Below are 14,495 nucleotides of genomic sequence, written 5' to 3'. Positions count from 1 at the left end.
AATTCATAATCTCATAAAAGAAAATTCATAATTTCATAACTGCACATTCATAAATCAATGCAATTATGAATATGCAGGCATGGATTTATGAATGTGCAGTTATGAAATTATGAATTTTCTTTTTATGAGATTATGTTGAAAAAGCTTGCGCGAAAAGAAAGTGAAATCGCAAAATGTGAAAATGAAGAAGAAAATTCGCGCGGTTAATTAAAATAAAAAAAATAACGATACACTGTTACTGTTGAGACCTTGGTGAACACGGTTCCATGGCATAACGATCCGTCACTTTCTTATCAAGTAAACTCATCTATTGTTTTACCTTACGAACGTGAAATATGCAGATTTCCAGGTTATTCTTTTTCTGTGGGCTTGGAGAATGGGTCAAGAAGAATGTTGAAAGTAAAGCTACCGTCTTGAATATTATATTTGGATGATATGAGACAGGCCTGGCGAAACCATTTTTTGTATGACGTTGGCTTCCACTGGCCATCTGATGCCGGATAATGGGGGAAGAAAAAGAGATTTGGGATGTCACGGCAAAGCCTAGTCTTACGCTTAACAATGCTTATTGCATGTACCGTGGTCCACACAATTAAACAACACCGTAAAAAAAAGAGGCGGGCACGTTAAACAACACCGTAAAAAATAGAGACGGCCACATTAAACGTGCATTGCGTATTCGGCATTTTATTTTATTTTATTTTTTAAATATAAAAACTTGAGAAACTGATCTTTAGCCTCTTTTCCTTCATTGAGAGCTTCTTCCTCTCACTTGTTTCGTCCTCAATTCCGTTGTCGCAACGAAGAAAACAATCTGATGGATATATTGGGCCCGGAACGGACCGACCCGAAGAGACGGGACGCTCGGTCCAACCCCTTGGGCCGTGGCTGGGTCGGCCCAGACGGCTCGACCATGGGCCGAGCCCAGTCACGGACGAGCTCGGTGCACCCGAGCTCGTCACCATGCACCCGAGCTCGTCACCATGGACCGAGGCTAGGCCGAGCTCCCCCGCCCAGCTCGGCCATGCCGAGTCGCCCCGCTTTGGCCCCGGTCCCGGAGGGGACGCGGTCAAAGCAGGCCGATCTAACCACCCCCGGTTTTAGGGGTGCGGTTGGGGGTTTTAGCTGATATAAAAGCCTCCATCTTGTCCTAAACAAGGACATAACATATTTCTAAACTACTATTTTATAGCATTATTGTCCTAATCAAGTCTTGTAATAGCTTATTAGCGATATTCAATATAATCCACGGTCCCTGCGACCTTACGATATCCTTGCGTTACATTTATTTATTTCATATCACGTTCTTATCCGGATTCATTGATTCGGGTCTACCCCGGGTCAATTAAATCCATCATTTGTGCTCTTGTTGAGAGCTGATGTACTAGCTCAAGAGTGTTCTATATCCAGTGGTCTACCGCGACCAGCTACCATGACGAGATCGAGATCCAACTCTCGCCACACCAACGATTCCCTCGGCACCCAGCTCGTCGCAAACGGGAACGGCCCCAACGGGCCCCCAGCATCCAACCGGCCGCCTCCGCCAGGTCGGGGGGAGATCTGAGGGCCCACCTCACCAACCACCGTAGCGGTGATGCACCACCCCCTGCCGTCCCCGCTCCAGCTCGTGCTCTCCTCCAGGAGGGGGTGGCGGTCTTCGAACAAGCTTCCATGGCACTAGCACATGTCGCGGCGGGCCTTCGGGCAGAGGAACAAGCCGACCTAGGCGCCACCTCCGCCTCCACCTCTCTCCAGGGGGCAAGCGGGCCGAGCACCCGACCACCTCCGGCACACGCCACACAGGGGGAGGTCAACTCGCCTCTACCAACGGACAAGCGAGGAGGAGGGGGCTCCCGCCGAGACCGTCAGCACGGCGACGAGGGGAGGGAGCCAACCCAAACCAGGCCCGCCCTGGAGAGGTTGGGCGATCGTGTGTCGGCTCGGGACAGGCTGGGTCCGAGGCCGGCCGCCAACGAGCCACCAGCGGCAGAACCGTGTTCCCGCAGGCCGCCACGGCAACCAGCAAGCACCCGGAGGTCGCCAAGCCACGCATCCCGAGCCCGGCCGCAACAGGAGGCGGGTTCGCGTAGGTCCTCAGGTCGTGGGACCCGAGCTCCACCACGACACGGGCAGGCCTCCCGGGTAGAGCGAACAGGTGAGACAAATCGCCGAGTCCCGAGCTCCAATCGGGACGAAGTCGAGCAACTCCGGAGGAGGATGGACGAGCTCCAGAAGAAGATCGACGAGAGGGACGGGTCCCCGGATCCCCAAGACATACTGTCCACCCCGTTCATGAGTGCTATCATGGAGGAACCCTTGCCCAAGGATTTCCGTTTTCCCACCATCAAGGTGTACTCGGGGACCACGGACCCGCGGTCGCACCTCACCAGGTACAGGGCCGCCATGATGATCACCGGGGCTACCGACGCCATCCTATGCAGGGGGTTCTTCGCCACTCTGGACGGACAGGCACACGACTGGTTTGGGTCCCTCTCGGAGGGGTCCATCTCTACCTTCACGGACCTCACCAAGCAGTTCCTGTCCCACTTCGCCACCAGCATCCAAAGGAAGAAGCAAATCGCCGACCTGTGCGACCTGAAACAAAAGAGCTCGGAGTTACTGGCCGACTACCTCAGTAAATGGAAGAAGGAAGCCATGGGGGTCGCCAATTTCGATGGTAAGTCGGCCATGCCAATTTTCAGGAACAATTTGAGGTCGGATGCTTTCCACCAGGACCTCATCCGGTACCCTCCCAAGAACTATACCGACCTGATGGACAGGGCGGCCCGGTATGCCGACGTCGAGGTCGCCGAGAATAGGAAGGAGCAGGAGGAAGGGAGAGGTCGGAAGGACAAGGCCCCCCAGGAAGAGCGCGGCAGGGCACCTCGGCAGCACCACCGCGAATATGCCGAGGGGCCCAGGTTGAACCCCACACGGCTCCTCACCCCGCTGACGCACTCCGTGATCACCACTCGGTTTATGGTGGACCCGGTCTCAATAAAACCATCAAATATTATTATTATTATTATTATTATTATTATTATTATTATTATTATTATTATTATTATTATTAAATGACCAAATTCAAATTTTACTTTTGAAATTTTATGTAACACGCTATAAATAAACCCTAGAATTGCATAACAAAAGCAATAAAATAGATAAGAGAGTTTTGAGAAAATATATTTGATTGAGGTTAAATTACTAATTGACGTTCTGTCTTGAGAGTAGAAGAAGACACGCTATAATCGAAAGAGATGTCAAACATCAATTTTAGGTTAAAAAGAGAGGGGTAATTTTGTCTCAAAGTTTTTTTTCTTCTTCCTAAAATCCATGGAATTGAAATACTAAGGGTGGACATGGGATTCTAATTCCTTGAAAATGGAGTTGTAGTTCTGCGAAATTGTAATTCCCTCCAACCTAGGGGTGTAAACGAGCCGAGCCGAGCTCGAGCCTGGGTAGGCTCATGCTCGTGCTCGTTAATGATAGCACAGCTCGAGCTCGAGCTCGAGCTCGTTCGAGCTTGTGAACTGATGCTCGAGCTCGAGCTCGGCAATTGTCGAGCTGCTCGAGCTCGAGCTCGAGCAACTCGATTGTTCAAACTCGAGCTCGAATTCGAGCTATAACCTGAGCTCGAGTTCAGGCTCGAATTTGAGCTCGCGTTTAGGCTCGAATTTGAGCTTAATTTTGATCTCGAATTTGACCTGTTTGATTTAAAATTTAAACTACTTTGTTTTATTATTTTTATCCATACATAATTATTAAAGTATTTTAATTTCCCTCCCCTAATTATTATTTTTTATATACTAAATATAATATAATTATATTATATATTATATATTATATAATATATTATAAGGCTCGCGAACGGCTCGTCGAGCCGCGAGCCTACAATACCTAAGCTCGGCTCGTGCTCGTTTAATCCACGAGCTGCTCGAGCTCGAGCCGAGCTCGATTTTGACCGAGTTCGAGCCGAGCGTTGACCGAGCCGCTCACGAGCGACTCGCGAGCAGCTCGGCTCATTTACACCCCTACTCCAACCAAACGAATGAATTTGTTTGCCTTCGAAATTATGTGAGAATTAGGTGGGAATGAAATTGTAATTTTCTCCAACCAAACGCCCGATTAACGGGGTTCATTTTTAAGTTCTAATTCAATAACTAAACTAATTTTGGTTAATGGCCTGGTTGTTTTAGATTTTACTGAATTAATAGAAAATTTGTCAAAATATATTCTCTACTAGCGTTAGCCCATTTGATTTTGTACAAATCCATTATTTGGCCCGATATATTTTAATTCATTACAATTTGTGAATTTCAATTGATTCCACAACTAACCAAAAAAAAAAAAAAAAAGGTTTAGCCAATTCAAAAGAAGATGTTTTGATTTCATCATTGAACTAAAAATAATAATCATGTTATAAATCAAAATCTTAATGGACATTATTATGATAATTTATAACAGCTGAAACAGTTTCTGTACTTAATGAGAAGGTTACATTTGTACTCTATATATTATTGTATTCCTGTACTGAAGTTAGAGATTGCAAGGCAATAAATTTGTTCTTCTCACTTTTCTTTATCTTCTTCATACTGCTCTTTGTTTCACTGTTCCTGCGTGCTAAGGTCTGCAAAAGTTACCAACAAACTTGCATTACAACACGTTATCAGCACGCTCAATACACTCCGGTGAACAGTAATATTATTTTTTTTATGCTTTATGCTTTCAGGATGCCTAAAATCACATGTCCATGTTTATATTTTGTCATGCTCTACTGGGTCTGTGAGATTTGATAATATGAACATATATTTCCTGACAGCATATATCTGCATCAAATGAATATATTTAGTGAACTTGATTCATAACTATTCAAATTGCCAACAAATTGCATATTTACATTGTGAAATCATGTTGATTTCTATTATATGCTTTAACATATATATATGCAAATTGTCTTTCTATCTTATGAATGTTTGTGTATATACATTGATATAAAAATATGTATGTCTACAGTTCACTGTATGTATGTGTATACATATTTGCAAGCCATGAAAATTTTATACATCCTAAAAATAAATATGCGCCGTACAATATACACACATATACATATGTGAATCTTTTTTTTTTTTGGAAAAAGAAATGTATTCCATGTTGTCTATTAAGATCTGTAAAAGAAAATAGTTTTTTTTTTACATAAAAAGATCTGTGAGCTTTTGGTCTTAGAAAAAAAACTAATGTTCACACAGCATAATTCCAGTTTAGAACTTAGGATGAAAAATTAGCAGTAATAGATGTACGGGATACAAAAACAAACAAACAAAATACACCAAACAAACAAAAACAAACAAAATATATTTGTACGAACATTGTGAAAAATTGTGAATTAATAGCAAAAATAGATGTACTGGAACATTGTGAAAAATATATTAGCAATTCTTGGTTTTTTGGACGAACATTGTGTGTTTTCAAAAACAAACAAAATTTTCAATTAATAGATGTACTGGATCTAGAAATTTGCATATGATTTTTTTTGTGAAAAATTGCATTACTTTCAATATATTTGACATACAGGCATGAAAACTTTTACTGTTTTTTTTTTGCCTTTCGGAATACCTCAAACAAAATATATTTTTTTCTCTCGTTTTCCATGAATATGTGTTTTGCACTTGCTTTGCTTGTTTTCGATTCGGTTTATACTATGTATAATTTTTCATGAATCCAAACAAAATCAAGAGAACAAAAACGAAAATCGAAACATATATGTCTTTACCAATCTGCGTTCGGCAACGATCTTGAGACGATCGGCGATGATGTCTGTGACGAGAGGTGATGGAAGATGGCGGCAATCGATCGATCTTGGCTTCCGCTCTCTGCTGTCTTTACTCGAAATCCATCGCCGGTGGAGAGACGCCGGCAACCAGCGAGCGGCGTTGGCTTGAGGCGATGGTGGCCATCCGCGAACTCTGCGGGTAGTGGCGGAAATCTCTCCGCTTTCTCTTAGGTTTCATCGGAACCGTTTTTCTATCTAAATTAAATGACCAGGGGAGTGGCTTCAAATTTTAATAACGCCAGAAGCGTTATTTCCCTTGCACTAGGGTTCTATTTTTATTTCATAAAACAAAAAAAAAAAATCCATCCATCTTTATTTGATTGGACCATTTTTTAAATAGATCATCTTCATTCTAATGGGCCATTTTTATACTTATTTCAAGCCCTCATTTTTTTGGACCATTTTTTTTGGTATGCAATATTATATGTTCCTTGGGCCTTTTGTTTATTGAAATAAACTAGACCACACATTCTATTTCTTTGGTCCTCATTTAAATATTTTCTGTAGAAATGGCTGCTCTCGCAAAAAGAGAATTCGCTGAACTCGCCCTTGATGGAAGCAATTTCCTCACTTGGGCGCTTGATGTTGAGATATATCTCCAATCTACAGAATTGCTGGACACCATTGAAGAGACATCTACGAGCACTGCAGCCCAGAAGGCGAAAGCGCTCATTTTCCTCCGCCACCATCTTAACCACGACCTCAAGAATGAATACTTAACAGAAAAAGACCCCTATGTCCTCTGGAAATCTCTTAAGGCACGCTTTGACCAACAGACGTCATTGGTCCACCCCCAGGCCCAACATGATTGGCTTAACCTCCGATTTCAAGACTTTAAGTCTGTGACTGAATACAACTCCGCCCTACACAAAATTGTGTCACAATTGAAGCTCTGTAAGCAAACAATTACGGACGAGGATCTGATTGAAAAAACCCTATCCACGTTCCATCCAAATGACCTTGTGCTCCAGAAGCAGTACAGGAATACAAAATATGATACGCATCCAGAGCTCATTACGGATTTACTGGTGGCGGAAAAGCATAGCCAGTTATTGATGCAAAATCACAATGCGCGTCCAACTAGCGCTGCTCCTGTGCCTGAAGCACACACTGTTGCCCAGCAGAGCAACAATCGGCGGGGTCGAGGCCGGGGTAGGGGGAGAGGTCGTGGCAGGGGCCCAAAGCGAGGTGGCAGAGGGGGAGCTAACGGTAGTGACTCTCGTCCTCAGTACAAGCAAACTCAAAGAAATAGACCAAACAAGTCACAACAGAACTCCGGTCAGTCGCAACCATGTTATAAATGTGGTTGCAAAGGACATTGGTCTAGGACATGCAGGACTCCTAAGCATCTAGTCGAGGCTTACCAAAAGATGCTCCAGCAGGAAGGAGGACAAAAGAAGAAAGATTCTGGGCAATCATCTTTGACTGAAGCAAATGCCCTCATCTTAGGGAATGATGACCTGCTAGGCGATGAACTAGCTGATTATGGAGATCAGGAGTGATACTCTTATTTTTTTTTCTCTCTCTCTCTTTCCCTTATGGACATCCATTTTACTTCATGCCTGCGTGCATGTTTATATTTGAACTCTTTTGTCCTATATGAATAACGGATCCTTTATCTTTGAACACTTTTGTTCTATTTGAATAAATACAATGGATCATTCTTAGACATTATCTTGATACCCATTCTTTTTCTTTAGAGATATGGGAGACGAATCAGCCCTATGCTTGGTTGATTGTGCGACTACGCACACTATTCTGACAGACCGGAGATTTTTTCAAACGTTCAAGGAACACAAAGGCAACCTTTCAACCATAGCGAATGATGACATTCCTATTGTGGGCTCCGACAGAGCTTCACTTATTCTTCCTAAAGGAACAAAGTTGATCATTGATTCAGCCCTCCTATATCCTCAATCAAAAAGAACTTTGCTCAGTTTCAGGGATATTCGGTCCAACGGTTTCCACATAGAAACTAAAACTAAAAACAATACAGAATTCCTTGTTTTGACCAAAACGGTCAATAACCAGAAAAGGGAAATTGAAGAACTTCCTTCCTTTTCTTCAGGCCTGTATTATTCATATATCAGGGCCCAGCACTCATGTGTTGCACTCGCAGTGAAGTTTAAAGATACACATTCTTTCAGTCTATAGCATGACCGCTTAGGTCACCCTGGGCAAACTATGATAGGCCGGATTCTTTCAAATACAACTGGACATAACCTTCTTAGGACAAACATTCTTTCTACAAAAGATTACACATGTGTTTCATGTGCACAGGGAAAACTTATTGTTCGTCCCTCACGTCCTAAGATTGATTTTGAGTCACCTGTCTTCCTGCAGAGGCTACAGGGTGATATTTGTGGACCAATTAATCCTTCATCCGGACCATTTCGATATTTTATGGTCCTTATTGATGCTTCCACCCGATGGACACATGTGTGTTTGTTGTCCACTCAAAATATGGCATTCGCAAAATTCATGAGCCAAATCATTAAGTTGAATGCCCAATTTCCCGATTATCCTATTAAGAACATAAGAATGGATAATGCTGGTGAATTCACTTCGTCAGCTTTTGACGATTATTGTATGGCCATGGGAATTAAGGTGGAACATCCTATACCATATGTCCACACCCAGAATGGTTTAGCTGAATCTCTTATCAAAAGAATTAAACTAATAGCTAGACCATTACTGCAATGGTCCAGTCTACCAGTAAATTGTTGGGGACACGCAGTGTTGCATGCTGCAAACCTAATTCAACTCCGGCCAACTGCATATCACGATTATTCCCCTCTACAACTTGTACGTGGTAATGAGCCAGACATTTCTCATTTGCGTGTTTTTGGCTGTGCGGTTTACGTACCTATACCACCTCCGCATCGTTCTTCAATGGGCTTGCAACGTCGATTAGGTATTTATGTTGGGTATGAATCCCCTTCTATCATTAAATACTCTGAGCCTATGACAACAGATCAGTTTACTGCACGGTTTGCTGACTGCATTTTTGATGAAGATCATTTCCCGGCATTAGGGGGAGAGAAAAGCCCAGTTTTGAAAAAATGCCACGAAATTTCATGGGATGAAAAAGATCTTCAATATCTTGACCCACGTACTAGTCAAACTGAACTTGAAGTTCAGAAAATAATAAATTTGCAAAAACTAGCAAATAATCTGCCAGATGCGTTTACTGATTATAAAAGAGTAACTAGGTCCTATATTCCTGCAGAAAATGCTCCATCAAGGATAATTGTCCCCAAAGGACCAAATAATAACACCGACACTATCCAACGCCAGAAGCGTGGAAGACCAGTTGGTGCAAAAGATGTAAATCCGCGGAAAATTAAAAACAATAAACAATCACAGTTACTCCAAAATCGTCCTGAAGACGAAATACCCAGTGTAAATGCACGTGCTACAAATAAATCTAACACTGGGAATACGGAACACCTTCACCAAGATATGATAGCAAATGAGAAAGATTTGGTTGAAGTAAATATAGAATCTGCCATAAACTTTTTCGAAACAGGAGAAAATCTTAATAGAAATGTAACAGTCGTCGACGACCAATTCGCCTCTACAATTGCTCTTCACATTTCTTTCAATAATCTGGATTCAGAACCAAAAACTATAATGGAGTGCCGGAAGCGCTCCGATTGGTTGAAATGGAAAGAAGCAATTGAGGCTGAGCTCAACTCGCTAAATAAAAGAAAAGTGTTTAGTCCTCCTGTACTTACCCCTAAAGGCGTGATCCCAGTAGGATCCAAATGGGTATTTGTACGAAAGAGGAATGAACAAAATGAGGTGGTCAGATACAAAGCGAGACTGGTAGCTCAAGGGTTCTCACAGAGACCCGGAATAGATTTTGAACAAACTTACTCTCCTGTCTTAGATGGTACATCGTTCCGTTATCTAATATCGCTGGCAGTAAAAATGAATTTAGAAATGCAGTTAATGGATGTTGTGACCGCATATTTATATGGGTCACTAGACGCTGACATATATATGAAAGTACCTGAGGGCATCCAAAATCCTTTATGTAAAGGAAATACAAATAAAAATATGTTCAGCGTAAAGCTACAAAAGTCATTATATGGCTTAAAACAATCAGGAAGAATGTGGTATTGTCGATTGAGTGAATTCCTCTTAAAACAAGGATATGAAAATAAAGATATTAGTCCTTGCATCTTTACAAAGAAATCAACTGATGGTTTCTGTATTATATCAATCTATGTAGATGATATAAACATCATAGGGACGAGCAAGGACGTCAAGAGGGCATGCTTGTGCCTAAAGGAGGAATTCGAAATGAAAGACTTGGGAAAAACCAAGTTCTGTCTCGGCCTGCAGATCGAGCACATCCCTGAAGGGATATTCATACACCAATCCAAATACACAGACAAGTTATTGGAGAAATTCTACATGGATAAGTCCCATCCACTTAGTACTCCAATGGTAGTCCGATCACTTGAAGTTGATAAGGACCCGTACAGACCTAAAGAAGATAATGAGGATATTCTGGGACCAGAAGTTCCTTACTTAAGTGCCATTGGAGCACTTCTATCTTGCCAACTGCACTAGACCTGATATTGCATTTTCAGTAAACATGCTAGCTCGTTTTAGTGCTGCTCCAACCAGAAGGCATTGGAATGGCATAAAACATATCCTCAGATATTTGCAAGGTACAAAGGATCTTGGGCTTCTATTTAAAAGAAACCAAGACACCACATTAGTGGGATACGCGGATGCTGGCTTTATGTCTGATCCGCATAATGCTAGATCTCAGACTGGATATGTGTTTGTTTCTGGAGGTACTGCCATTTCATGGAAATCAGTTAAACAAACATTAGTAGCTACCTCCTCAAACCATTCTGAGATTATTGCCTTATACGAGACCTCCAAAGAATGTGTATGGTTGAGGTCATTAATACACAATATTCAAGACTCGTGTGGAATAATGAATAATGGAAAGATCCCCACTGTCCTGTACGAGGACAATGCAGCATGTGTTGCACAAATGAGTAATGGATATGTTAAAGGTAATCTCACCAAACATATTACACCAAAATTCTTTTATCCACATGAACTCCAGAAGAGTGGTGAAATACGAGTCCAAAAGATCCAATCAAGTGAAAATCTAGCAGATTTATTCACTAAGTCCTTACCTACATCTACTTTTGAAAAGTATGTATATAAAATTGGTATGCGTAGATTAGGAAGGTTGTTGTCTTCAGGGGGAGCAACAACATCTTCAAAGTAATGAAATTGTTAGTCCAGAAGATTAACTCATTCACTTCGATCCAGAAGATCAAAGACATACTCTTATGATTTATACCTAAACCCAGAAGGTTTACGATTGTACTCTTTTTCCCTTAACTGAGTTTTTTTCTCACAGGGTTTTCTCAGTGTAAGGTTTTTAATGAGGCAACCGAAGCAACACATGCATTATCCATAAATCGTGTACTCTTTTCTCGACTAGGTTTTTCCCACAGGGTTTTTCTAGCGAGTTTTTAACGAGGCATGATTATGGCAAAATAATGTCCAAGGGGGAGTGTTATAAATCAAAATCTTAATGGACATTATTATGATAATTTGTAACAGCTGAAACAGTTTCTGTACTTAATGAGAAGGTTACATTTGTACTCTATATATTATTGTATTCCTGTACTGAAGTTAGAGATTGCAAGGCAATAAAATTGTTCTTCTCACTTTTCTTTATCTTCTTCATACTGCTCTTTGTTTCACTGTTCCTGCGAGCTAAGGTCTGCAAAAGTTACCAACAAACTTGCATTACAACAAATCAATTAATTTAGTTTTGATTAGTTTGATTTGAAGTAAATCAAACGAATACCTATAATTACACCACACTTATCCATCTTCTTAAGGAAAACTCATCTTGACTTCTTTTGAGTCACATGGCACCGAAGACAGAAAAGTCGATGAGAACTGTAATTCTGGATTAATCAGAAAGAGTTATAAAATACAGTAAATAAATACAAGATAAGAGTTACAACATAACTAGGAAACATAGAATCCTAATACTTTCCTTTAAGCATAAGGTAACCTAATAACGGGTAGCTTGTCTCTAAAAAACGAAAAATGAGATTTTAGAAGAGCTTTTGTGAAAGTATCTGCAAGTTGATCTTTGGTAGAAATAAAATTAACTTGAATATATATCACCAGCAGCCACTTTATCACGAACAAAAAATGATAATCAATTTCTATATATATGTTTGGTACGAGCATGGAATATAGGATTTTCACACATGTAGGTAGCACCAAGATTATCACTTGGGAACAAGAATATTAGTAACACCAATCTCACGTAGCAAAGATATAATCCAAATCACCTCAGTACACACATCAGCTAGAGCCTTATATTCAGCTTCAATTGAGGACCAAGCTACAGTTCGTTGTTTCTTACATACCCAAGATACAAGATTTGAACCAAGAAACACAGCAAAACCACTTGTGGACTTACGATCTTCAGGACACCTAGCCCAGTCAGAGTTCGAGAAAGCATGAAGATCATTTGTCACAAACTTACGTATATGCAAACCAAAATCAATAGTGCCTTTAACATATACCTCAACACACGTTTAAGTTGAGCTCAATGCGTGACCGTGGGAGCATGCATGTGCTTACAGAGCTGGTTCATGGCAAATGACAAATCAGGACGCGTAATAGTCAAATACTGCAACGCCCCAGCTAGACTGCGGTACTGCGTTGGATCGTCATATAGCTCAGTGGACTCAGACACAGGTACTACACGTGAAACAAGAATAGAAGTGGCGAGTGGTTTACAATCTGCCATGCCTGTATGCCTCAGTATATCAGTCATATAACGACGTTGTGAAAGCAACATTCCACCATATTCTCGTATAGTCTCAATGTCAAGAAAGAAACTTGGAGCTCCCAAATCACAAATTTTAAAAGTTACAGACAACTTAGATAACAAGAGATTCACCAATTTCTGATCACTTCCCATGACAAGAATATTATCTTTAATAGTAGGAAAGTTTTTTGTATTACTTAACTGGAAGAATTGTAACACATTTAATCGATCAGTCCATTTGAGAACATCCAAATTCTTGTGAAAATAAATTAAATATGAGAAAACGTGTGGTGCTAGCCAGCTTCTAATCCTATTTCTCTTAAATGACGAGGAAGCAGTATGGTATTAATCTTTCCTCTGCGTTACCCTATTAAGAACCATTCCACAATCAAACTAAAATTTGACAGGTAGCCTTTATTTATTTATTTTTTCTTGAAAAAAAGAAAATTCCAATTTATAAGGTTCCATCAACAGCTCATTTTGTCTGTTGTACCATCTCAATATCTTCTCAAGTACATGGAACGCAATAATACGAGGATTGGATTTAAAACGATATTGTCATGATCGAGCATGGGTGTACGAGTATGTACCAGATTTCACGGTTGGACGATTATATTATAAACAATATATTATATATATATATATATAGAGGTTATATTACACTCTGTATATTATTATCTATAAATATCTTACAATTTTTTATTTCAATAAAATGAGTTCAATTTTTTTTAGTCAGGTTTGAGTTTTTGAATGGAAACAATAGGTGTGAAGAGTTTATCGAAAAATTAGACATGTTTTAGTTTTAGTCTAACAATAACATAAGATTGAGTAAAAGAAACTGTCATATATATCTAAAAACATAACAAGTCTCAATCAATGTTATATCCATTGATTTATCTCTCTTTTTGTATGTTAATAAAAGTATACATTTTACTTTAAATGTTGTACATTTTAATGCTATTAGATAAAATTGTCCATACTAATATTAATGACTCCATTATTATTACCATATGTTGAGCATATATCTATTAATGTGCAATCCAACTATAAGCTTAGGCTTTTAGTTAAGATGGAGCACATGCTTGAGTTCGAATCTCATTCCGTACACCTATATTGCTACTGACTCTATTAAATTGTAGTATTTGTTCAAACATACTTTCTCAACCTAATGAAGCACACAGAGTCAATACATGTGTGTATATATAATTCGAATTATAATTTTTAATTATTTATATTTATCAATATATTAATATTAGACATGAATTTTCGCGCATCGCGCATATAATATGCTAATATATATATATATATATATATATATATATATATATATATATATATAATTGGCATATCGTATATTTGTTTTAATTTAAATAAATTAATTGGTTGATGAAGCACTCATATCGAACGTATTAACAGTTGTCAATGGCAACTTGCTCAGCAGAATTCTCTTATTGTTCCTACAACCATCAATTGAGAGGTGGAGAGGAGCTCTCTATTTTATAGATAGAAAATGTTATATGTACTCTCATTTTCTACTCTCAATTTGTATTTTTATACATAAAATCTTAATATAAACACTTCTATTAGAAAACATATATAAAAAAAAATAACTTATCAAAACTCGTCACACTAGAGAATAAAATTTAAAGACTAAGATTAGAGATTACATATAATAGACTTCTTTATAAATTCTAAATATATAATCTTTATCCACTAATACTTTTAAATAAAATATTACGGAGTATGTCAAATCTCCTTAATCATACGAAATACGGAGTAACATATAAAAATAGGAGTAAATGAGAGGATTAAAAGAGCATAAATGTAAGA

At 39.6% G+C, this 14,495-nt stretch overlaps 3 protein-coding genes across 3 annotated transcripts; 2 read left to right on the top strand and 1 right to left on the bottom strand.

Moving 5' to 3' along the window:
* The first annotated feature begins 2,217 nt into the window (after positions 1–2,217).
* On the top strand, positions 2,218–4,793 carry LOC109190920. The gene is made up of 2 exons (XM_019341524.1): positions 2,218–2,921; positions 4,730–4,793. The coding sequence occupies exons 1-2, from the start codon at positions 2,218–2,220 to the stop codon at positions 4,791–4,793; spliced, it is 768 nt and encodes a 255-aa protein (XP_019197069.1).
* Positions 4,794–6,339: 1,546 nt separating this feature from the next.
* On the top strand, positions 6,340–7,332 carry LOC109190919. Its single transcript, XM_019341523.1, has one exon. It carries the CDS (start codon positions 6,340–6,342, stop codon positions 7,330–7,332), a length of 993 nt encoding a protein of 330 aa, XP_019197068.1.
* Positions 7,333–11,474: 4,142 nt separating this feature from the next.
* LOC109190918 (uncharacterized mitochondrial protein AtMg00810-like) lies at positions 11,475–12,818 on the bottom strand. The gene is made up of 3 exons (XM_019341522.1): positions 12,476–12,818; positions 12,259–12,404; positions 11,475–11,594 (listed from the first exon to the last, which is right to left on the bottom strand). Exons 1-3 carry the CDS (start codon positions 12,816–12,818, stop codon positions 11,475–11,477), a joined length of 609 nt encoding a protein of 202 aa, XP_019197067.1.
* Positions 12,819–14,495: the final 1,677 nt, after the last annotated feature.

The sequence above is a fragment of the Ipomoea nil genome, unplaced genomic scaffold (genome assembly GCF_001879475.1).
Source record: "Ipomoea nil cultivar Tokyo-kokei standard unplaced genomic scaffold, Asagao_1.1 scaffold1596, whole genome shotgun sequence".
Lineage (NCBI taxonomy): Eukaryota > Viridiplantae > Streptophyta > Magnoliopsida > Solanales > Convolvulaceae > Ipomoea > Ipomoea nil.
The sequence above is the reverse complement of the archived record's forward strand: the minus strand, read 5'-3'. Positions and strand labels throughout refer to the sequence as shown.

Excerpts from the sequence above, each read along its gene's own strand:
- LOC109190919 (XM_019341523.1), top strand. The coding sequence starts at position 6,340 with ATGGCTGCTCTCGCAAAAAGAGAATTCGCTGAACTCGCCCTTGATGGA.
- LOC109190918 (XM_019341522.1), bottom strand. The coding sequence starts at position 12,818 with ATGGGAAGTGATCAGAAATTGGTGAATCTCTTGTTATCTAAGTTGTCT. Across the intron at positions 12,405-12,475 it reads ATTTGCCATGAACCAGCTCT|GCACTATTGATTTTGGTTTG; the intron begins GTAAGCACATGC and ends TATATGTTAAAG. Across the intron at positions 11,595-12,258 it reads GTTCAAATCTTGTATCTTGG|ACCTTAGCTCGCAGGAACAG; the intron begins GTATGTAAGAAA and ends TAACTTTTGCAG.
- LOC109190920 (XM_019341524.1), top strand. The coding sequence starts at position 2,218 with ATGGACGAGCTCCAGAAGAAGATCGACGAGAGGGACGGGTCCCCGGAT. Across the intron at positions 2,922-4,729 it reads GAATATGCCGAGGGGCCCAG|GATGCCTAAAATCACATGTC; the intron begins GTTGAACCCCAC and ends TTATGCTTTCAG.